This window comes from Choloepus didactylus, chromosome 4 (genome assembly GCF_015220235.1).
Source record: "Choloepus didactylus isolate mChoDid1 chromosome 4, mChoDid1.pri, whole genome shotgun sequence".
Taxonomy (NCBI): Eukaryota; Metazoa; Chordata; class Mammalia; order Pilosa; family Megalonychidae; genus Choloepus; species Choloepus didactylus.
The window spans coordinates 4826630-4849895 of NC_051310.1; the positions used below are offsets into that span (position 1 = coordinate 4826630).

A 23266-nucleotide genomic window follows, 5' to 3' on the forward strand; every position below is an offset into this window, starting at 1 on the left:
GCTCCTTCTGTCTGAGCTTGTATAGTGCTCCAGTAAAGTAATCAAGACCCACGCTGAATGGGTGGAGCCACACCTCCATGGAAATCATCCAGAGTTACCATGTACAGTTGGGTGGGGTGCATCTCCATGGAAACACTCAAAGAATTACAATCTAATTAACACTGATATGTCTGCCCATACGAGATTGCATCAAAGATAATGGCGTTCTGGGGGACCATAATACATTCAAACTGGCACAGGCATAAACTGACATTGACTATTTCTTCATTAAATGCTGTGACCATGTGAATTAAATTACAAATTGCATTAGTTTGCTAAACATTCTAAGGCCCGACATAATGTATTATTATGGTATTTATGTATACTGGGAAATGAAATGTTATAAGCATTTTAAATATCTGTTAAATGATGCAAATTTTCTTCCGAACACTAGGATTGTAATTCCATATTCAGTCTCCACATGTGAGTTCAGTAACCAGTTACTTAATTCAAGAATTCTCTTAATTTCATTTTAAAGCAGCAACTGATTTGTATATGGGCAGAAAAGAGGGAAATGTTACAACTTAAAAAAGAAATTAAAGGTAAAATTCATGTTCATGACTCGATACTTAGCTAAAGTCACCCTGAAATGGTGACTAGAAATGGTTTAGAGAGGGTCATTGGCAGTGCCGACCTCATGTCCTGATGCTGCCCAAAGTTGACGCCATCCGTGTGGGCCTGTCCGTGAGGGCTGAGGACGCCGTCAGCAGGGAAACAGGCTTTCAAACTCTATGGTTCAGTGTCTGAGCCTTGCAAAGAAACGACTAGGCGAAGAGAAGAAACACAAGCAAACAGCATCCACCACCATGGCTGCCTCACGCTCTGAGCAGACGGACAGCAACTGGGAACCTCTGTCGAGGTGTTTCTCAAAAGGGGGAGAGGTATTCCTTCCCGTGGACTCCTTACTTGTGAGGATAGCGTGTACCTGCACGTGAGGCAGCTTTATTTTATTTTATTTTTTTTACAAATTCAAAAATCTTAATTTATTGTAGATTCTTTTCACTTGTGTTGTCAGTCCAGTGTTTTGAGCATTAATAAATATATATTTGTTAAAAACTTCCAGTGTCTAATCTCTCTCAAAGTGTTAAATCATAAAAATAGGTTTATGTTTTTTCTGTTTTAATAAAACTGGCAATTGTCTTTTGGTAACAATTCTGATTGAATTAAAAACTACACCTCAAGGGCAAAATCCTTTTGGAGAATAGAAAAAGATAATATGAAAGGGTGCTGTTCAAAGACTTAAGAAAACTTTTTTACTTAGAAAAAGCCTCATCAGTGTTAAACATTTAAGGAGATCATCGTTTTGGATCTTTACAAGGCCACTCGCCTGTCAAGGCTTTATTTCTGATTTTCAGTTACAAGGTCAAATGTAGCATTGAAATTCACATCCTGGAATTATTTAGAAGCAGAGCTACAAACAACTCGCTTTCTTTGGTATATACTTCTCCCGAGGGCATGTACTGAGGGCATGTGGTCACTTAGGTGCGCAGCAGACTGGAACAGCTGCTGTCACGGGGAGTGGGGGTGTGCTCCGGGAACGGGGACATGGGGACGCGTTGTCATGCAGACACTGGCTAAAGACAAGTTGGGGTGGGGGCAGGGGCCCGGAGTAGGGTGCACCAGGGAAGGAATGGGGTCCTGGAGGCCACATCGAGGACTGGAACTTTATTCTAGGGGCAACGTGGAGCCACTGAGGAGTTTCAAGTTGAGGGGAACCCCACCTGAGCTGTGTTTCAGGTAAATGACTCTGGCAGACATGGCCAGAGGCAGGCATGGCTGGAGTGATGAGGTACATGGACAGACAGTGTCTGGGCTGTGGCCACGGTGGGAGGGAAAGGTAGGATAGGGCAGCGTGGGAGGCCGAGAGGACGCGCGCTGACTGGACTGGCCAGCCAAGGGGCAGGGACGGCCAAAGGCTCAGGCCTTTCCAGCAGCATTCAGTGGGAGTTCAGGAGGGAGCTCAGGGAAAAGAGCATGTGTGGGGGAAAGATATGTTTGTTATTGAGCAAAACCTTCAAATGCAGAGTCAAGGTCCCAAAAAGTTGCCTTTCTTTGCTCTGAGCCCCCCTCAACTTTTAAGAGAACAAATAAAGTGCTCCAAATTAATTCCAGGTAATTCATACAAGGTGGCATTTACTACTACCCGGATGACTATTTTATTCACTCCCGGAACAAAGGACAGCCTGCCGCGAGTACTCACACGTGGGGTCCTGGGCAGCTACACACATCTGAACCCAGAAGCTGTACCCATTAATTTAAATAGCAACAGAAACCTCTCCATCCCCCTGCCTGTCCTAGAGGCTGCCCGGAGTGTCCTTGGAGGAGCCTTGGCCTGCCCTTCACCACTGTCCCCACACTGGGTGCAGGGGCAGCGAGCACCCTTCCCCCTGGGCCCTGCCCACTTCCTAGTCCCACCACAAAACCTACCAAGTCTGGATTTGCCACATTCTCTCAGGATGTTTAGAAAATGGTAATGCCAGAGGAGTCTTTCTGCAAGTTGGGTGTCTGTTACAATGCAGATAAAGCAGCACCATCCAAAGCTCAGACAGGGTACGACCAGGAAAGGCAGCACCTTGGTCAGCATGCTGAACTTGTGCTCCCTTTAGTGCACACCGTGAAAATCCAAGGAGCCCCCACCCCACCCTGCAAGCGCAAGGAGTTGTGCAGCTGGTGATGGCTTCCGAGTGACTCCACCTGAGGCTGCCTCACAGCTGTTAGAGAGTCCCTCCTGCCCAGGAACACTGCACGTTTACACAGGATGCATGCATTTGAAAGATGAGGAAACCAAGCAGCTTGCTCTAGGCTGGCACCACTCCATTCTGCCTCTGCCATGAGCCCCAGCTCCTTCCCCACGAGCACCCTGCACCTACTGTCTGTGGAATCCATATCGTGACCTGGCTGAAACTGGCATCTGATTTGCTAATAAGCACGTGTCGTGAGTTTCCTCTCTCAGGTAGGCCGTATGAGGCCCAAGCAGAGGGCTGAGCCTGGCATGCACATGAGGTACACAGCTTCGTGAAGACTCACCCCCACGGGAACCGCGAGCTGCGATACTCTTCTCTGGTCAAGCCCCCAGGCCCTGAGCAAGCACTGACTCAACGCTGGACGGCTAAAGCACATCTCGGACTCAAGCAAGCTGGCCTTGTTCCTGCTTCACTCTGAAGTTGAGACTCCATGCCAATGAAGCCAAGATTCTCCCCTAGAAAAAAGGGCTGCTCCCCAGTGCAGCCCAAACGCGCCCCTCGGAGACCGCATACTTGAGGCCCAGCTGGGACAGGAGGAAGGCTAGAGGGCTGGCAGACACGCTCCAAAAACTAGGAGTTGGTCAGCCCTGGCCATGGTCACTGAGGCCCCAAATTAGGCAGAGATTAGGCTCAAAAACCAGCGTGCCAGAGCAGGGGGTGTGCCTCAGCTGAACCGTGTGGTCTGAGCAGCAGAGGGGCAGGGCCACTCCAACGCTGGAAAAAACATTTTTAACAGTTTTAATAGTATAACTGATGTCAATGAAGAAAATGTGAAAGTTGGTGAGTGTGGGAAGATGGTGGAACAGGGAGCTCCTGGCTCAGTGCCTCCAGCAGAGCAACCACTGAACAGGCAGGAACCTGAAACAACAATCTGGAACTCCAGGTCCCACACAGCACTGTGCAGCCTCCAGGGAAGGGTGGGAGGAGGCTGGTGAAGGACAGTAAAGACCAGTAAATTACTCTCTCTGCGTGGCGGCAACCAGCCCCCATCTCCCACCCTCATGGCAGGCTGTCGTGGGGTCCAGCCCCTGGTGGTTCGCTGGTGACAGAAAAATCCTCTTCCCCGGGACCAGGGGTGTGCCTGGCCAATTGCTGATCGCGGCCTTTGATTAGCGACTTTGGGTCTCTGGTGGCCCGGCTCTCAGGGTGGCCATTATTTCTACCTGCCCCAGACAAAGGCCGCAACAGAGAAGATTTCAAGATACGTCATTTCCTCAGGGTTGCAGGGGACAGTTGGCTGATGGGCTGCATTTGCCGGGCAGGGCAAGAAAGCTCAGCTTTGGGGAGCCATGGAAGAAGCTCCTGGCACCCCTCCTGACCCCCTCCCCGGGGCGTGCTGGAGCTGGTCTGCGCCACCTTAGTGGGTCCCTGGCCCTGTGCTGGCTGTGAAAGACCAACTTGGGAAAGTCCTTCCAGGGTGATCCTCCCAGAATTTGCCCTCCAGGCAAAAGCAGTGTGAGACAACAAAAGGAGTGTAAGAAACTACAGTGTAGACAGTCTGGGACAAAGGCCTGCCGGCTTCAAACACCCAGGACAGGGAGGTCTGCCTTCTGGTAAACACAGGGGCCATGCAAGCTCCTGTGAACAGGGGACTCCAAAACAATTAGCAAAAATCCAGGACAAGACAGAGGCCCAGAAAGACAGAAAACCCTGCTCACTGCATTTGCCTTGGACAGACCCTCCAGATAGGAGGCTGAAGCTCCAGAAAATGTGTCATTCCCTGCCGGTTACAAAACCAAGAAAGAGACATCTCAGGGAATAAATCCCAGAGCTCACATTTTAAAATATTGAAATGCACACCGTGCAAAAAAAGAGTACAACACAAATAAAAAGCAAGAAATGATGGCCCATCCAAAGGAAGAGGATGAAAATACTGAAAACACCAACGAAGCACACAAGAATGTGGACAAGGCCTTTAAAAAAGTGATCTTAAAAATGCTCAAGGAGGTGAAGGAAAGTACAGAGAAAGAACTAAAAGATATCAGGAAAACAATGAATGAGCAATATGAGAATCTTGGTAAAGAGACAGAAATTTTAGAAAGGAACCAAACAGAACTACTGGAGTTGAAGACCACAATAACTTGAAATGAAGAATTCCCAGCAGAGTTTCAAGAGCAAACTGGAGGGGGCGGGGCAAGATGGCAGACTGGTGAGCTGTAAGTTTTAGTTACTCCTCCAGGAAAGTAGGTAAAAAGCCAGGAACTGCGTGGACTGGACACCACAGAGCAATCTGTCTTTGGGCATACTTCATACAACACTCATGAAAACGTGGAACTGCTGAGATCAGCGAAATCTGTAAGTTTTTGCGGCCAGGGGACCCGCGCCCCTCCCTGCCAGGCTCAGTCCCGGGGGAGGAGGGGCCGTCAGCTCCGGGAAGGAGAAGGGAGAACTGCAGTGGCTGCTCTTATCGGAAACTCATTCTACTGATTCAAACTCCAACCATAGATAGACTGAGACCAGACACCAGAGACTCTGAGAGCAGCCAGCCCAGCAGAGAGGATACAGGCATAGAAAAAAAACAACACGAAAAACTCCAAAATAAAAGCAGAGGATTTTTGGAGTTCTGGTGAACACAGAAAGGGGAAGGGCGGAGCTCAGGCCTTGAGGCGCATATGCAAATCCCGAAGCAAAGCTGATCTCTCTGCCCTGTGGACCTTTCCTTAATGGCCCTGGTTGCTTTGTCTATTAGCATTTCAATAACCCATTAGATCTCTGAGGAGGGCCGTTTTTTTTGTTTTTTTTGTTTTTTTTGTTTTTTTTTTTTAAATCCTTTTTTCTTTTTCTAAAACAATTACTCTAAGAAGCCCAATACAGAAAGCTTCAAAGAATTGCAGTTTGGGCACGTCAAGTCAAGAGCAGAACTAAGAGAGCTCTGAGACAAAAGGCAATAATCCAGTGGCTGAGAAAATTCACTAAACACCACAACTTCCCAAGAAAAGGGGGGTGTCCGCTCACAGCCACCATCCTGGTGGACAGGAAACACTCCTGCCCATCACCAGCCCCATAGCCCAGAGCTGCCCCAGACAACCCAGTGTGACGGAAGTGCTTCAAATAACAGGCACACACCACAAAACTGGGCGTGGACATTAGCCTTCCCTGCAGCCTCAGCTGAATGTCCCAGAGCTGGGAAGGTGGAGCAGTGTGAATTAACAAAGCCCCATTCAGCCATCATTTGAGCAGACTGGGAGCCTCCCTACACAGCCCAGCAGCCCAGAACTGCCCTGGGGGGATGGCACTCACCTGTGACATAGCACAGTCATCCCTCACAGAGGACCTGGGGTGCACAGCCTGGAAGAGGGGCCCACTTGCAAGTCTCAGGAGCCATACGCCAATACCAAAGACTTGTGGGTCAGTGGCAGAGACAAACTGTGGCACGACTGAACTGAAGGATTAGACTATTGCAGCAGCTTTAAAACTCTAGGATCATCAGGGAGATTTGATTGTTAGGGCCACCCCCCCTCCCCGACTGCCCAGAAACACGCCCCACATACAGGGCAGGCAACACCAACTACACACGCAAGCTTGGTACACCAATTGGGCCCCACAAGACTCACTCCCCCACTCACCAAAAAGGCTAAGCAGGGGAGAACTGGCTTGTGGAGAACAGGTGGCTCGTGGACGCCACCTGCTGGTTAGTTAGAGAAAGTGTACTCCACGAAGCTGTAGATCTGATAAATTAGAGATAAGGACTTCAATAGGTCTACAAACCCTAAAAGAACCCTATCAAGTTCAGCAAATGCCACGAGGCCAAAAACAACAGAAAATTATAAAGCATATGAAAAAACCAGACGATATGGATAACCCAAGCCCAAGCACCCAAATCAAAAGACCAGAAGAGACACAGCACCTAGAGCAGCTACTCAAAGAACTAAGGATGAACAATGAGACCATAGTACGGGATATGAAGGAAATCAAGAAGACCCTAGAAGAGCATAAAGAAGACATTGCAAGACTAAATAAAAAAATGGATGATCTTATGGAAATTAAAGAAACTGTTGACCAAATTAAAAAAATTCTGGACACTCATAGTACAAGACTAGAGGAAGTTGAACAACGAATCAGTGACCTGGAAGATGACAGAATGGAAAACGAAAGCATAAAAGAAAGAATGGGGAAAAAAATTGAAAAACTCGAAATGGACCTCAGGGATATGATAGATAATATGAAACGTCCGAATATAAGACTCATTGGTGTCCCAGAAGGGGAAGAAAAGGGTAAAGGTCTAGGAAGAGTATTCAAAGAAATTGTTGGGGAAAACTTCCCAAATCTTCTAAACAACATAAATACACAAATCATAAATGCTCAGCGAACTCCAAATAGAATAAATCCAAAAAAACCCACTCCGAGACATATACTGATCACACTGTCAAACACAGAAGAGAAGGAGCAATTTCTGAAAGCAGCAAGAGAAAAGCAATTCACCACATACAAAGGAAACAGCATAAGACTAAGTAGTGACTACTCAGCAGCCACCATGGAGGCGAGAAGGCAGTGGCACGATATATTTAAAATTCTGAGTGAGAGGAATTTCCAGCCAAGAATACGTTATCCAGCAAAGCTCTCCTTCAAATTTGAGGGAGAGCTTAAATTTTTCACAGACAAAGAAATGCTGAGAGAATTTGCTAACAAGAGACCTGCCCTACTGGAGATACTAAAGGGAGCCCTACAGACAGAGAAACAAAGACAGGACAGAGAGACTTGGAGAAAGGTTCAGTACTAAAGAGATTCGGTATGGGTACAATAAAGGATATTAATAGAGAGAGGGAAAAATATGGCAAACATAAACCAAAGGATAAGATGGCCGATTCAAGAAATGCCTTCACGGTTTTAACGTTGAATGTAAATGGATTAAACTCCCCAATTAAAAGATATAGATTCGCAGAATGGATCAAAAAAAATGAACCATCAATATGTTGCATACAAGAGACTCATCTTAGACACAGGGACACAAAGAAACTGAAAGTGAAAGGATGGAAAAAAATATTTCATGCAAGCTACAGCCAAAAGAAAGCAGGTGTAGCAATATTAATCTCAGATAAAATAGACTTCAAATGCAGGGATGTTTTGAGAGACAAAGAAGGCCACTACATACTAATAAAAGGGGCAATTCAGCAAGAAGAAATAACAATCGTAAATGTCTATGCACCCAATCAAGGTGCCACAAAATACATGAGAGAAACACTGGCAAAACTAAAGGAAGCAATTGATGTTTCCACAATAATTGTGGGAGACTTCAACACATCACTCTCTCCTATAGATAGATCAACCAGACAGAAGACCAATAAGGAAATTGAAAACCTAAACAATCTGATAAATGAATTAGATTTAACAGACATATACAGGACATTACATCCCAAATCACCAGGATACACATACTTTTCTAGTGCTCACGGAACTTTCTCCAGAATAGATCATATGCTGGGACATAAAACAAGCCTCAATAAATTTAAAAAGATTGAAATTATTCAAAGCACATTCTCTGACCACAATGGAATACAATTAGAAGTCAATAACCATCAGAGACTTAGAAAATTCACAGATACCTGGAGGTTAAACAACACACTCCTAAACAATCAGTGGGTTAAAGAAGAAATAGCAAGAGAAATTGCTAAATATATAGAGACGAATGAAAATGAGAACACAACATACCAAAACCTATGGGATGCAGCAAAAGCAGTGCTAAGGGGGAAATTTATAGCACTAAACGCATATATTAAAAAGGAAGAAAGAGCCAAAATCAAAGAACTAATGGATCAACTGAAGAAGCTAGAAAATGAACAGCAAACCAATCCTAAACCAAGTACAAGAAAAGAAATAACAAGGATTAAAGCAGAAATAAATGACATAGAGAACAAAAAAACAATAGAGAGAATAAATATCACCAAAAGTTGGTTCTTTGAGAAGATCAACAAGATTGACAAGCCCCTAGCTAGACTGACAAAATCAAAAAGAGAGAAGACCCATATAAACAAAATAATGAATGAAAAAGGTGACATAACTGCAGATCCTGAAGAAATTAACAAAATTATAAGAGGATATTATGAACAACTGTATGGCAACAAACTGGATAATGTAGAAGAAATGGACAATTTCCTGGAAACATATGAACAACCTAGACTGACCAGAAAAGAAATAGAAGACCTCAACCAACCCATCACAAGCAAAGAGATCCAATCAGTCATCAAAAATCTTCCCACAAATAAATGCCCAGGGCCAGATGGCTTCACAGGGGAATTCTACCAAACTTTCCAGAAAGAACTGACACCAATCTTACTCAAACTCTTTCAAAACATTGAAAAAAATGGAACAGTACCTAACTCATTTTATGAAGCTAACATCAATCTAATACCAAAACCAGGCAAAGATGCTACAAAAAAGGAAAACTACCGGCCAATCTCCCTAATGAATATAGATGCAAAAATCCTCAACAAAATACTTGCAAATCGAATCCAAAGACACATTAAAAAAATCATACACCATGACCAAGTGGGGTTCATTCCAGGCATGCAAGGATGGTTCAACATAAGAAAAACAATCAATGTATTACAACACATTAAAAACTCGAAAGGGAAAAATCAATTGATCATCTCAATAGATGCTGAAAAAGCATTTGACAAAATCCAACATCCCTTTTTGATAAAAACACTTCAAAAGGTAGGAATTGAAGGAAACTTCCTCAACATCATAAAGAGCATATATGAAAAACCCACAGCCAGCATAGTACTCAATGGTGAGAGACTGAAAGCCTTCCCTCTAAGATCAGGAACAAGACAAGGATGCCCGCTGTCACCACTGTTATTCAACATTGTGCTGGAAGTGCTAGCCAGGGCAATCCGGCAAGACAAAGAAATAAAAGGCATCCAAATTGGAAAAGAAGAAGTAAAACTGTCATTGTTTGCAGATGATATGATCTTATATCTAGAAAACCCTGAGAAATCAACGATACACCTACTAGAGCTAATAAACAAATTTAGCAAAGTAGCGGGATACAAGATTAATGCACATAAGTCAGTAATGTTTCTATATGCTAGAAATGAACAAACTGAAGAGACACTCAAGAAAAAGATACCATTTTCAATAGCAACTAAAAAAATCAAGTACCTAGGAATAAACTTAACCAAAGATGTAAAAGACCTATACAAAGAAAACTACATAACTCTACTAAAAGAAATAGAAGGGGACCTTAAAAGATGGACAAATATTCCATGTTCATGGATAGGAAGGCTAAATGTCATTAAGATGTCAATTCTACCCAAACTCATCTACAGATTCAATGCAATCCCAATCAAAATTCCAACAACCTACTTTGCAGACTTGGAAAAGCTAGTTATCAAATTTATTTGGAAAGGGAAGATGCCTCGAATTGCTAAAGACACTCTAAAAAAGAAAAACGAAGTGGGAGGACTTACACTCCCTGACTTTGAAGCTTATTATAAAGCCACAGTTGCCAAAACAGCATGGTACTGGCACAAAGATAGACATATAGATCAATGGAATCGAATTGAGAATTCAGAGATAGACCCTCAGATCTATGGCCGACTGATCTTTGATAAGGTCCCCAAAGTCACCGAACTGAGCCATAATGGTCTTTTCAACAAATGGGGCTGGGAGAGTTGGATATCCATATCCAAAAGAATGAAAGAGGACCCCTACCTCACCCCCTACACAAAAATTAACTCAAAATGGACCAAAGATCTCAATATAAAAGAAAGTACCATAAAACTCCTAGAAGATAATGTAGGAAAACATCTTCAAGACCTTGTATTAGGAGGCCACTTCCTAGACTTTACACCCAAAGCACAAGCAACAAAAGAGAAAATAGATAAATGGGAACTCCTCAAGCTTAGAAGTTTCTGCACCTCAAAGGAATTTCTCAAAAAGGTAAAGAGGCAGCCAACTCAATGGGAAAAAATTTTTGGAAACCATGTATCTGACAAAAGACTGATATCTTGCATATACAAAGAAATCCTACAACTCAATGACAATAGTACAGACAGCCCAATTATAAAATGGGCAAAAGAAATGAAAAGACAGTTCTCTGAAGAGGAAATACAAATGGCCAAGAAACACATGAAAAAATGTTCAGCTTCACTAGCTATTAGAGAGATGCAAATTAAGACCACAATGAGATACCATCTAACACCGGTTAGAATGGCTGCCATTAAACAAACAGGAAACTACAAATGCTGGAGGGGATGTGGAGAAATTGGAACTCTTATTCATTGTTGGTGGGACTGTATAATGGTTCAGCCACTCTGGAAGTCAGTCTGGCAGTTCCTTAGAAAACTAGATATAGAGCTACCATTCGATCCAGCGATTGCACTTCTCGGTATATACCCGGAAGATCGGAAAGCAGTGACACGAACAGATATCTGCACGCCAATGTTCATAGCAGCATTATTCACAATTGCCAAGAGATGGAAACAACCCAAATGTCCTTCAACAGATGAGTGGATAAATAAAATGTGGTATATACACACGATGGAATACTACGCGGCAGTAAGAAGGAACGATCTGGTGAAACATATGACAACATGGATGAACCTTGAAGACATAATGCTGAGCGAAATAAGCCAGGCACAAAAAGAGAAATATTATATGCTACCACTAATGTGAACTTTGAAAAATGTAAAACAAATGGTTTATAATGTAGAATGTAGGGGAACTAGCAGTAGAGAGCAATTAAGGAAGGGGGAACAATAATCCAAGAAGAACAGATAAGCTATTTAACGTTCTGGGGATGCCCAGAAATGACTATGGTCTGTTAATTTCTGATGGATGTAGTAGGAACAAGTTCACTGAAATGTTGCTATATTATGTAACTTTCTTGGGGTAAAGTAGGAACATGTTGGAAGTTAAGCAGTTATCTTAGGTTAGTTGTCTTTTTATTACTCCCTTGTTATGGTCTCTTTGAAATGTTCTGTTATTGTATGTTTGTTTTCTTTTTAACTTTTTTTTTCATACAGTTGATTTAAAAAAGAAGGGAAAGTTAAAAAAAAAAAAAAGAAAAAAGACAAACAAGGAAAAAAAAAAAAAAGATGTAGTGCCCCCTTGAGGAGCCTGTGGAGAATGCAGGGGTATTTGCCTACCCCACCTCCATGGTTGCTAACATGACCACAGACATAGGGGACTGGTGGTTTGATGGGTTGAGCCCTCTACCATAAGTTTTACCCTTGGGAAGACGGTTGCTGCAAAGGAGAGGCTAGGCCTCCCTGTATTTGTGCCTAAGCGTCTCCTCCTGAATGCCTCTTTGTTGCTCAGATGTGGCCCTCTCTCTCTGGCTAAGCCAACTTGAAAGGTGAAATCACTGCCCTCCCCCCTACGTGGGATCAGACACCCAGGGAAGTGAATCTCCCTGGCAACGTGGAATATGACTCCCGGGGAGGAATGTAGACCCGGCATCGTGGGATGGAGAACATCTTCTTGACCAAAAGGGGGATGTGAAAGGAAATGAAATAAGCTTCAGTGGCAGAGAGATTCCAAAACGAGCCGAGAGATCACTCTGGTGGGCACTCTTACGCACACTTTAGACAACCTTTTTTAGGTTCTAAAGAACTGGGGTAGCTGGTGGTGGATACCTGAAACTATTAAACTACAACCCAGAACCCATGAATCTCGAAGACAGTTGTATAAAAATGTAGCTTATGAGGGGTGACAATGGGATTGGGAAAGCCATAAGGACCACACTCCACTTTGTCTAGTTTATGGATGGATGTGTAGAAAAGTAGGGGAAGGAAACAAACAGACAAAGGTACCCCGTGTTCTTTTTTACTTCAATTGCTCTTTTTCACTCTAATTATTATTCTTGTTATTTTTGTGTGTGTGCTAATGAAGGTGTCAGGGATTGATTTAGGTGATGAATGTACAACTATGTAATGGTACTGTAAACAATCGAAAGTACAATTTGTTTTGTATGACTGCGTGGTATGTGAATATATCTCAATAAAATGATGATTAAAAAAAAAAAAAGAGCAAACTGGAGATGGCAGAAGAAAGAATTAGTGAACTCGAAGGCAAGACACTTGAAATAAGTCAGTCTGAACAGCAGAAAGAAAAAGAAGTATTAAAGATGAAAACAGCATAAGACAGCCATAGGACACCATCAGGCACACCAATATACACATTATGGGTATCCCAGAAGGAGAAGAAAGAGAGAAAGGGGCAGAAGGAATAGTTAAAGAAATAATGACAGAGAACTTCCCATATACAGCAAAAGATATGAATATGCACATCCAAGAGAACACCAAACAGGATAAACATGAAGAAAAACACACCCCATTGTATATCAATCAAACTACTGAATGCAAAGGACAAGGAGAGAGTTCTGAAAGTAGTAAGAGAAAAGCAACATGTTATTCACAAGGGAGTCCCAGTTAGATTGAGTCCCAGTTAGATTTAGAAACCACGGAGGCAAGAAAGTTGAAATACATAAAGTGCTGAAAGAAAACAACTGCCAACCAAGAATTTTGTATCTGGCAAGACTTCCTTTCAAAAATCAGGGAGAGATTCAGAAATTCCCAGATAAACAAAAGCTGCAGGAGTTCATCACCACTAGACCTGCCCTATAAACAATGCTAAAGGGAGTTGTTCAGATTGAAAGACAAGGACACCAGACAGTGGTCACAAAGAAATAAAGACCTGGGGTAAAGGTAACCATTTGGGTAATTGTAAATGCCAGTACTATTGCATTGTATTGTTTGGCATGTAACTCCACTTCTTACTTCCTACAGGTACTAAAATGCAAATGCATAAAAAGTAATGATAAATCTATGTTTTTGGAAATACAGTGTACAAAATATAAAAGGTAACAAGTACAAAAACATGGTGGGGGACAGAGGGGTATATGAAAAACATAGGTGCATGCTATTGAAGTTAAGTTGGTATCAAACCAAACATGACTGTTACATATTTAGGATGTTAAATTTTAACTCCATAGTAACCACAAGGAAAAATATGAAAAATATATCCAGATAGAAATGAGAAGGCACTCAATATGGTACAACAGGAAAAACCAAATAAATGTAAAAGCAGGCATTAACGGAAGAATAGAGGGACAAAAAAGGCATAAGATGTACAAAGGCTAAAAAGAAAAACGGAAGAAAGTCCTATATTATCAGTAGTAGCTTTAAATATGAATGGATTAAACTCTCCAGTCAAAAGGCAGAGATCAGCAGAATGAATAAAAAAGCATGACCCAACTATATGCTGTCTGCAAGGGACTCACCTTAAATTCAAAGATACAAGTAGGCTGAAAGTGAAAGGATGAAAAAAAATGTACTATGAAAGTAGTAACCCAAAGAGCTGGGGTAACTTTACTAAAATCAGATAAAATACACTTTAAGTCAAAAATAGGTACAAGGGACTGATGGTCATAACATACTGATAAAAGGGTCAATTCAATATGAAGATGTAACATTTATAAATAATAAGCACCTAACAGCAGAGCCCAAAATATATGAAGCAAATACTGACAGATTTGAAGGGAGAAATTGACAGTTCTATATTAATAGTGGGAGACTTTATTACATCACTTTCAATAATGGATAGAACATCCAGTCAGAAGATCAAGAAGAAAATGCAGGCTTTGAACAATACACCAAACCAACCAGACCTAACAGGCATATGTATATTTAGAACACTTCACCCAACGACAATAGAATACACATCCTTCTCTAGAGCACATGGATCATTCTCCAGGATAGAACATAGGTTGAATCACAATGCAAGTCTCAATAAACTAAAAAAAATACTGAGATAATACAATGTATAGTCTCCAACCACAATGGAATGAAGCTAGTAATCAATAATAGAGGGAGAAAGGGAAAATTCACAAATACGTGGAAATTAAACAACATATTCTTAAATAACCAATGTTAAAGAAGAAACCACAAGTGAAGTTAGGAAATATCTTGAGGCAAATGAAAATGAAAATAAAATAGAACAAAATTTAAGGGATGTAGTGAAGACAGTGCTGATAGCGAAATTTATAGCTCTAAATGCTTACATTAAAAAAGAAGAAAGACTTCAAATCAAGAGACCTAAGTCAAAACTGGAAGAACTAGAAAAGATTAGAGTGGAGACAAATGAAACAAAAAACAAAACAAAACAAAAAAACAACAGAGAAAATCAACAAAACCAAAAGTTGGTTCTCTGAAAAGATCAACAAAACTGACAAACTTTTTGACAAAGAAAAACGGAGTGGGGGACACAAATAACAAAAATCAGAAATGAAAAGGGGGACATTATTACCGACACAGCTGAAATAAAAATGACCAAACTGTACACCAAAGAATTAGATGACCTAGAAGAAATGGACAAATTCTTAGAAACACACAAACTACCTACACTGACTCAAGAAGAAACGGAAGATCCCAACAAACTGATTACTAGTAAAGAGATTGAATCAATAATCAAAAACCTCCCAACAAAGAAAAGCCCAGGACCTGATGGCTTCATGGGGGAATTCCAGGAATTCTACTAAACATTCCAAGAAGTCTTTCCCAATTCTGCTCCAACTCTTCCAAAAAATTGAAGAGTAGGGAACACTCCCCAATTCATCCTATGGGGCCAACATCACCTTCATACCAAAGCCAGATAAAAATACCCCAAGAAAAAAAAAACTACGGATGAACAGCTTTTATGAATATAGATGTAAAAATCCTCAACAAAATACTAGCTAATTGAATCCAATAGCATATTAAATAATTATACACTATGATCAAGTGGGATTATCCCTGGTATGCAAGGTTGGTTCATTATAAGGAAATCAATTAATATAATACACAGTAACAGAATGACAGAAAAAAAAAAACAAAAAACAAAAAACAAAACATCACCTCAGTTGATGGAGAAGAGGCATGTGACAAAATCCAGCACCCCTTCATGATAAAAACATTTAGAACACTACAAACAGAAGGAAGCATCCTCAGCAAGATAAAGGGCATACTTGAAAAGCCCACAGCTAAGATGCTACTTAATGGTGAAAGACTGAAAGCTTTCCCACTAAGATCAGGAAAACAAGACCAGGATGGTCACTGGAGGTTCTTGCCAGAGCTATTAGGCAAGAAAAAGGCATAAAAGGGACCCAGACTGGAAAGGAAAAAGTGAAACTTTTCCTATTGCAGATGACATGATCTTATATACAGAAAATCCTGAAAAATTCCCAACAAAGGTCCTAGAGCTAATAAATGAATTAAGCAAAGTGGCAGGGTAAAGATCAACACCCCAAAATCAGAAGTGTTTATGAACAGTCGGAAGAAGAAATCAAGAAAAAAACTCCGTTCACAATAGTAATTAAAATAATCAAATATCTAGGAATAAATCTAACCAAGGATGTAAAGGAACTGTTCACAGAAAAACATGGCTAAAAAAATCTAAGACTTAAATAAATGGAAGGACATTCTGTGTCAATGGATTGAAAGACTTTATAAATATCGTTAAAATGTCAATCCTACCCAACGCAATTTATAGGCTCAACGCCTATAAATCCCAATAAAAATCCTAACAACCTTCTTTGCAGAAATGGGAAAGCCAATCATCAAATTTATACGGAAGGGTAAGGGGCCCTAAATAGCTACAGACATTTAGAAAATGAAGAATGAAGTTGGAGGGCTCACATTTCCCAATCTTAAAACTCATTACAAAGCCGCAGTACTCCAAACAGCATGGTACTGGCACAAGGAAAGACATATAGACCAATGAAATTTAATTGAGAGCTCAGAAATCAACCCTCCCATTTATGGCCAAATTATTTTTCACAAGGGGGCAAAGACCGCACAATTGGGAAAGAATGGTCTTTTCAACAAACGGTATTGGGAAAACTGCATGTCCATATGTAAAAGAATGAAGGTGGATCCTTACTTCACACCACAGGAAAAAACAACTCCAAATAGGTCAAAGACCTTAAGAGCTAGGGCTATCAAACTCCTAGAAGAAAATGTAGGGAAGCATCATTAGGACCTTGTGTTAGGCCATGGTTTCTTACACTTTACACCCAAAGCCCAAGAAACAGAAGAAAAAATAGATAAAAGGGACTTCATCAGAATTTAAAACTTTTGTGCCCCAAAGGACTTCATCATGAAAGTAAAACAACAGCCTACACAATGGGAGAGACTATTTGGAAACCACATATCTGCTATGGGTTTAATACCAGAATATATAAAGAAATCCTTCAACTTAACAACAAAAAGACAACTCAATTAAAAAGGGGGCAAAAGACTTGAACAGATTCTCTCTCCAAAGAAGATATACAAATGGCTAGCAAGCACATAAAAAGATGCTCAACATCATTAGCCATCAGGGAAATGCAAATCAAAACCATGAGATACCATTTCCCACCCTTTAGAATGGCTGCTATTTACAAAAATACGGAAAATAACAAATGTTGGGGAGGATACGGAGAAATAAGAACACTCATTCACCAACGGAAGGAATATAAAATAGTGTAGCTGCTGTGGAAGACAGTTTGGCGGTTCCTCAGAAAGCTGTAAAACTACCACAGACCCAGCAACACTACTACTAGGTATATACCTAAAATAATTGAAAGCAGGGACTTCAACAGATATGTGCACACCCATGTTCAAAGCAGCATTATTCAGATTCACCAAAAGATGGAGGCAACCCAAGCATCCACAAACTGAAAAACGGATAAATAAAATGTGCTATATACATACAATGGGAAATTATTCAGCCGTAAAAAGGAATGAAGTCCTGACACAGGCAACAACATGGATGAACACTGAGGACATCATGTTGAGTGAAATAAGCCAGACACAAAATAACAAAAAATTGTATGCTGTCACTGATCTGAAACAACTAGAATAAGCAAATTCATGGAGTCAGAATCTGGAATATAGGTTACCAAGGGGTGGGATGGGGACAGGGAATGGGAAGTTAGGGTTTAAAATGTACAGGGATCCTTATTTGAAACGATGGGAATGTTTTGGTAATGGATGGTGGTGATGGTAGCACTGCACTGTGAAAGCAATTAACAGCACAGAAATATACATTTGAATGTGATTAAAGAGGGAAACATTAGATTATAAATATGGTAATAGGATAAAACTTTTTTTTTTTTAAATCAATGGAACTACACTACACAGTGAATCCTAAATTAAACCATGGACTTCAGTTAATAGTACAATTATAAAAATGTGCTTTCATCAGTTGAAGCAAATGTTCCACACTGATGCAAGGTGTTAATAATAGGCTGGTATACGGGAGTCCTGAATTCTATGCATAAGTGTTCTGTAACCCTGTAACTTCTCTAATAAAGGAAAAAAAAGTTAGTAAGTTATCCCCAGCCTCACCAACCACGACTTTTAAGGAATCGAGAAAAACGCTGATGGGGGCATGTAGAGAGGACTCGTTCACGGAGCCAGGAGCACTGAGGACCGCAGGTCCCGGGCTCTCTGGTGACCTTTGGCAGGGACTGTGCTCTGCGGGGATCTTGTCAGGTGGTCCGTTGGGGTGGGCATCTGGACTAAAGGCCGTGTCCACGGGCCTGCTGGGATGAGCATTTGCCTTTCCCAGTGCTTGCAGGCTTCTCTGTGGATGCTCTGAATTCTTTAATTCACCTAGCTTTGGATTCATCTGCTTCTTGAGCTGAGAACCAGATGAAGGAGCTGCATTGTGTGTGGGGCCTTGTGGCACTGAAAAATGTTTCTACATAGAACCTGATCAGGTGGAGCAGCTGAGCAGCCCTGGCTGGCATATTTTGTGGCGTGGCAGGCGGGCCCCTGTCAGCTGAAGTGGGGAGCCACGGTGCAGCCAGGGGCTCCTGGGGGGGCTGGAAGGGAGACGAGGAGCACTCCCTTTCTTCTTGTTTCCTTTCTCCACCTCCTCATTTTGGATGAGTAAGTATAGTCGAATTCTCAAACATTAAATGCTTGTACAATTCAATTCCACCATATAACAACCAAGGTTTTGTTTGTCAATTTACAAAAGTGACAAACCCAGCTGGGGCGGACGCTTCCTGAGCCGGGACCACTGAAGGTCCGAGGCTTCCGCTGACCCCCAGGTCTGCCTCCGCACAGACCACACTGTGCTTCCCTGGCCAGCCTATCGAGGACACTTGAAGGTTGTGGGCTTACTCGGTTCTGTTTCTTGGAATACAAATGAATTATTCTTAAATGGCATCGCACTAACCAGCCTATTCTGTGAGTCCTGAGGGGAGACTCCGAGGATAGCTGAGGTTAGCCAGCACTGATTGGCTCCACCCTGCTGAAGATCGACACACAGTTGTCGAGCGGCCATTCTAGGCTTGGCGTGACTCCAGATGCTGAGAAGACATCAGGGTGGCACCGGCCCTGCTGCAGGGCCTGCCCAGTTTTTCAGGTTTAAAGGGCACAAAGCCAGTCCCACGTTCAGAGATGGAGAGGCAGCTGCACCCACAGTGTGCGCTCAAGCAGCTCTTAGTGCAACTTCATCTGACTATACGCTCTGACTTGGATTCTGAAAACCCTGAAAACTCCAAGGAGTGGGCAAAGTAAGGCTCCTTAACAAAATGAAAAGGTCCACTGGATTTTAACAAGTGGCCAATTAATCTTCTGGACCCCACCCACTCACAAAACACCTGGATGGGGCTTCACTCAAGTCCACCCAGGGCCCAGGGAATTGTGCTTGGACGCCATGTGCCAAAGCTGAGGCACACTCGGGGGCGGCCTTACCTAGCTGGGAGAGGTCCAGCCTTGTCCAGTGCATTCCTGTGGGGCAGCTCTTGGAGAGCGTCCTGATGAACACCTGGCCGAGGCTGTCCAAGGCCCACAGGGCATCAGGGCAGGCGGAGTAGGCCCTCATCTCGGTGTCGGGAGGCAGCTGCACAGTGGACGGGCGGGACTGGGCATCCTGGGCACTGACGCGGCACAGCTCCTGGCTGCTCTGGCACAGCCACAGAGAGCTTCCTGAGGACAGAGTTAGTGTTTACCATCAACGTGCTGCTGTGCCGAGCCCCTGCCTTCAGTGCACATGGCGGCCTGTGCCTTCTGGCTGACACCCCGACACCCGTGCACCTGCCCCAAACACTGGGCTGCTCTTGGCTCAATCTGGCGCACTTGTCAGCCAAGGGCTCGCTCTTTAATATGCAGTGTAAATATTAGACTATACAGTGGGAGTTTAATATGCAGTTTAAATCGGATGTCAGAGGGAACCTCCATGACCAAGCCAGAGGGGAAGAGTCAAACCTAACATATTTTAAAGAAATGGAAGGAAAGCAGGGCTAAGTGATGTTATCAGACTACTGCCTTGGCTTGGGGCTCTGGCCTTGGACATTTAAAATGGGCTGGGCAGTCTTGAACTTGAACAACACACCAGAGCCTTTTATACAGAACGTCAAACTTCACCAAGAGGGAAGGGGTGTCCAGTTGGCCCTCTGGCATAAGGGCATCTCTTCCGAGGGTAGCCCCCAGGCACTTGCCCTGTTCTTCTGGCAATGGAGGGCTTGGGACACTGGAGAGCCTTCCCTCCCCATCCTCACCTCAAAATCACACCATTCCAGTCACTCCGCCATTTAACAGAGTCCTTTACATTTAACAAAGTCTGTTTAAAATGCAAATGATCACCAGGGAGGTTAAACCCTTTGCCATAGGTCCACAGACCCTTCCCTAAAATTTGTGGTAAGATGTTTGGAACTCAGAAATGTTTTCTGGATTTTGAAAGCCTAAGACAATGGGAAGGGCACAGGTCCAGGGAACAGCCCAGAGGGGGGCGGAACCCCTAGAGAAATGCAGCAGAAGGTGGGTGCACAGTCGGTAGGGGAGGTCGCAACTGTGTAAAAAGCCCCACGTTGGGCCAGGTCAGGTCAGGTTGTGCTGCCTGTGTGAAACGGTGCCAAACCTGGGAAATACCTTCCAGTTTTCAGGGCTTTCTGGATTTCAGAACTGCGTCAGAACAATCTGGCATCCCCCTCGGATCAGCTGCATCCGAGGGGGACTAACCAACCTAATTCCTCTGAACCCCATCTTCCCCTTTAACCTCAGCACAAACCTGGGAGGAGCCTGCCAGGGGCTCCCAGCTCCACAGCCCAAGCAGGTCAGGAGGAGGCAGGCCTGTGAAAGGAAGGCTCTGCCATAATGTGGTCAAATGGGGGCTCCGGTCAGCCAGAGGCTGTGAACAAGGAGGGAAGAGGCTGCTGGAAGGTGAGGGAGGAACACACGGGGAGACGGGAAGGCCCTCCAAGAAGGCTGCGGCCTCCTGCTGGTGCTGTGGGCCCTGCCGTGTGCCCGGGGAGGCCCCTGCTGCCAGCTCCAGACGACCACACTGTCTGCTCCCCTCCTTCAGGGGATGCTGTGCCTTGACACTCCATCAGCTTCACCCGACCAGGTCCTCTCTCCGTGGCTCCCTTGGTTAAGTCTTGCCGGTGGCTCAACCGGAAGTTCAGCTACCACCACTTCTCTGTCCCTGAGCTGCACAGCTGCACCAACCATCACCAGCTGGGCCACCGGCTGACTGTGATTTTAACTTTTACAACTGCTGACATATGCACCATATTTCTCAACCAAGCTCAGGTTGACCAACCTTCCTTTGTGGGAGCTGTTGAAGCCAACACAAAGGCCCATTTTGTTGCAGAAGCTGTCCCACGGGGAACAACATTATTCCAGTAAGTGCCTGGGAAGAATAAATAGGAAGAACATATTAAAGAAAGGAATAAAAGAACACTTCAGAGCCTCGGTTCTAGACTCCAGCTGGTCTTCCATGTCTCTCACGGCTACCTCTAGAGTGCCCTTAAGTTAAGAGATAAGAGCAGCCTGCCGCTTGCTGCTCTCTAATGCCACACTCCTGCCAGGGGCAGGGGGAGGGGGAGCTGGAGAGACCCAGAGAGCAAGGGATTCCCTCACAGCAGCAAAACCCCCACGCTGCGCGGGTTCACACCTGCGTGGGTTCACACCTGCGCGGGTTCACACCTGAACGGGTTCACACCTGCATGGGTTCACGCCTGAACGGGTTCACACCTGAGCGGGTTCACACCTGAGCGGGTTCACGCCTGAACGGGTTCACACCTGTATGGGTTCACGCCTGAACGGGTTCACACCTGAGCGGGTTCACGCCTAAATGGGTTCACACCTGAGCGGGTTCACGCCTGAGCGGGTTCATGCCTGAGTGGGTTCACGCCTGAACGGGTTCACACCTGCACTCAGGGCTGCCCATAGCCTCTACCGCCAACGGTGGCAGTGATTCTCCTTCTCAGACCTCAGAGGTGGCCCCTTTTACCCAGTGGTAACTGAGCACATGCCATGCAGACACTGGGGGTCCAAGTTTTAGGACTGACAGACTGAGAACACAGCAGGAGACAGAACGATGATGGAACACAGGAAGGTCCTCTCCTACAAATGCTTCAATCCACTGGCGTGAGGTTATCTTTTCAAGTTGGGATTTTAAAGCTTTTCTTTAAAAGTGCTTTCAAGTGAAGCCAATGTGAATAAAAAGCCCCTGCCCACCTATGAGGCTTCCCTTTGCCACGTGGAACTCGTTCTTGCCCGAGGAGATCCAGACGCCGCTGTGGTTGACCCCGAGGAGGCTGGGCTGGCACTGGAGCTGCTGGGACCAGAACGCCGTGCGCAGCTTATCCGCCACCTTCTCGACAGGCACCTGTGCCGCTGTGGCCACCGAGTGCGTGGCGTGGAGCAGGGTCTGGAACAGGCTACACTGGTCGAACACCACATAGTCCGTGATGCCCACCTAGGGAGGGACCGCAGAGCTGCCCTCAGGGCACGGCCGCGACCTCTGGACACTGATCACTCGAGGGGAGGCGCTGCCCGGCCCAACAACAAAACGTCTAGTAACCGGACAACCAACCGCCACACGCACACGCGCACACGTGCTTGTGTAAGGACGGAGGCAAGTCGAGCAGGATGTCGCCAGACTGCCAACCGGGCTCACTCCCAAGGGTCAGCTTCAGAGGGAGGGAAGGACGTGGTCACTGTTCATTTTATTTTTTTGTTTTTGTTTTTTGTTTTGTTTGCTTTAAATTACTTTATTTATCAAATAAGCATTTCCAAACAAAACAAAGCAAAGCAATGGGAAAACTGTACATTTTATACATTTCTATTACATGGGTCTGCTACAACAAGCAGGCATATTTTGTGATTATTAAGTACACAGAAGGTACTTTAAAACCATCTGTATAGCGGTTTCAAGTCTGACCCAGTGGATCAGGTCAGAGACACTGGTGCTCACCCACATGCCCATCAGAACACGCACACCTTGTCTGCCCATGCTGTGGTCCGACGGACACAGTGCAGCCTAATGGAAGACCTGCCTCCCTCACGGCAAAGCAGAAATAACCTGTGATTTAAGTCCTCTGCACACTTCAGAACTGCTGATGGCCGGTGCAACCCTCGCCTCCTTTGGCAGATGGGGAGTGAGGCCAGAGCCACGGGTACCAAAGAGGGGGAAAGCATAAACCCCCTTAAAAACACATCTCAGCCATTCCCGTTGGAACTAAGCCACAAGAAAAGTGAACTTGATTATACCCTCCTATTTCACCA

General features: G+C 44.1%; 1 protein-coding gene across 6 annotated transcripts in view; it reads right to left on the bottom strand.

The window, feature by feature from the left end:
• The window catches only part of TECPR2 (tectonin beta-propeller repeat containing 2), a 155113-nt gene that overhangs the window by 36499 nt on the left and 95348 nt on the right, over nucleotides 1–23266 (bottom strand). For all 6 annotated transcript variants that reach the window (XM_037831805.1, XM_037831804.1, XM_037831806.1 and 3 more), the window contains 3 exons: nucleotides 22217–22457; nucleotides 21297–21386; nucleotides 19451–19684 (listed from right to left, as the gene is read on the bottom strand). In XM_037831805.1, the coding sequence (XP_037687733.1) occupies nucleotides 19451–19684; nucleotides 21297–21386; nucleotides 22217–22457 (565 nt within the window). The remainder of the gene's footprint in view (nucleotides 1–19450; nucleotides 19685–21296; nucleotides 21387–22216; nucleotides 22458–23266) is intronic.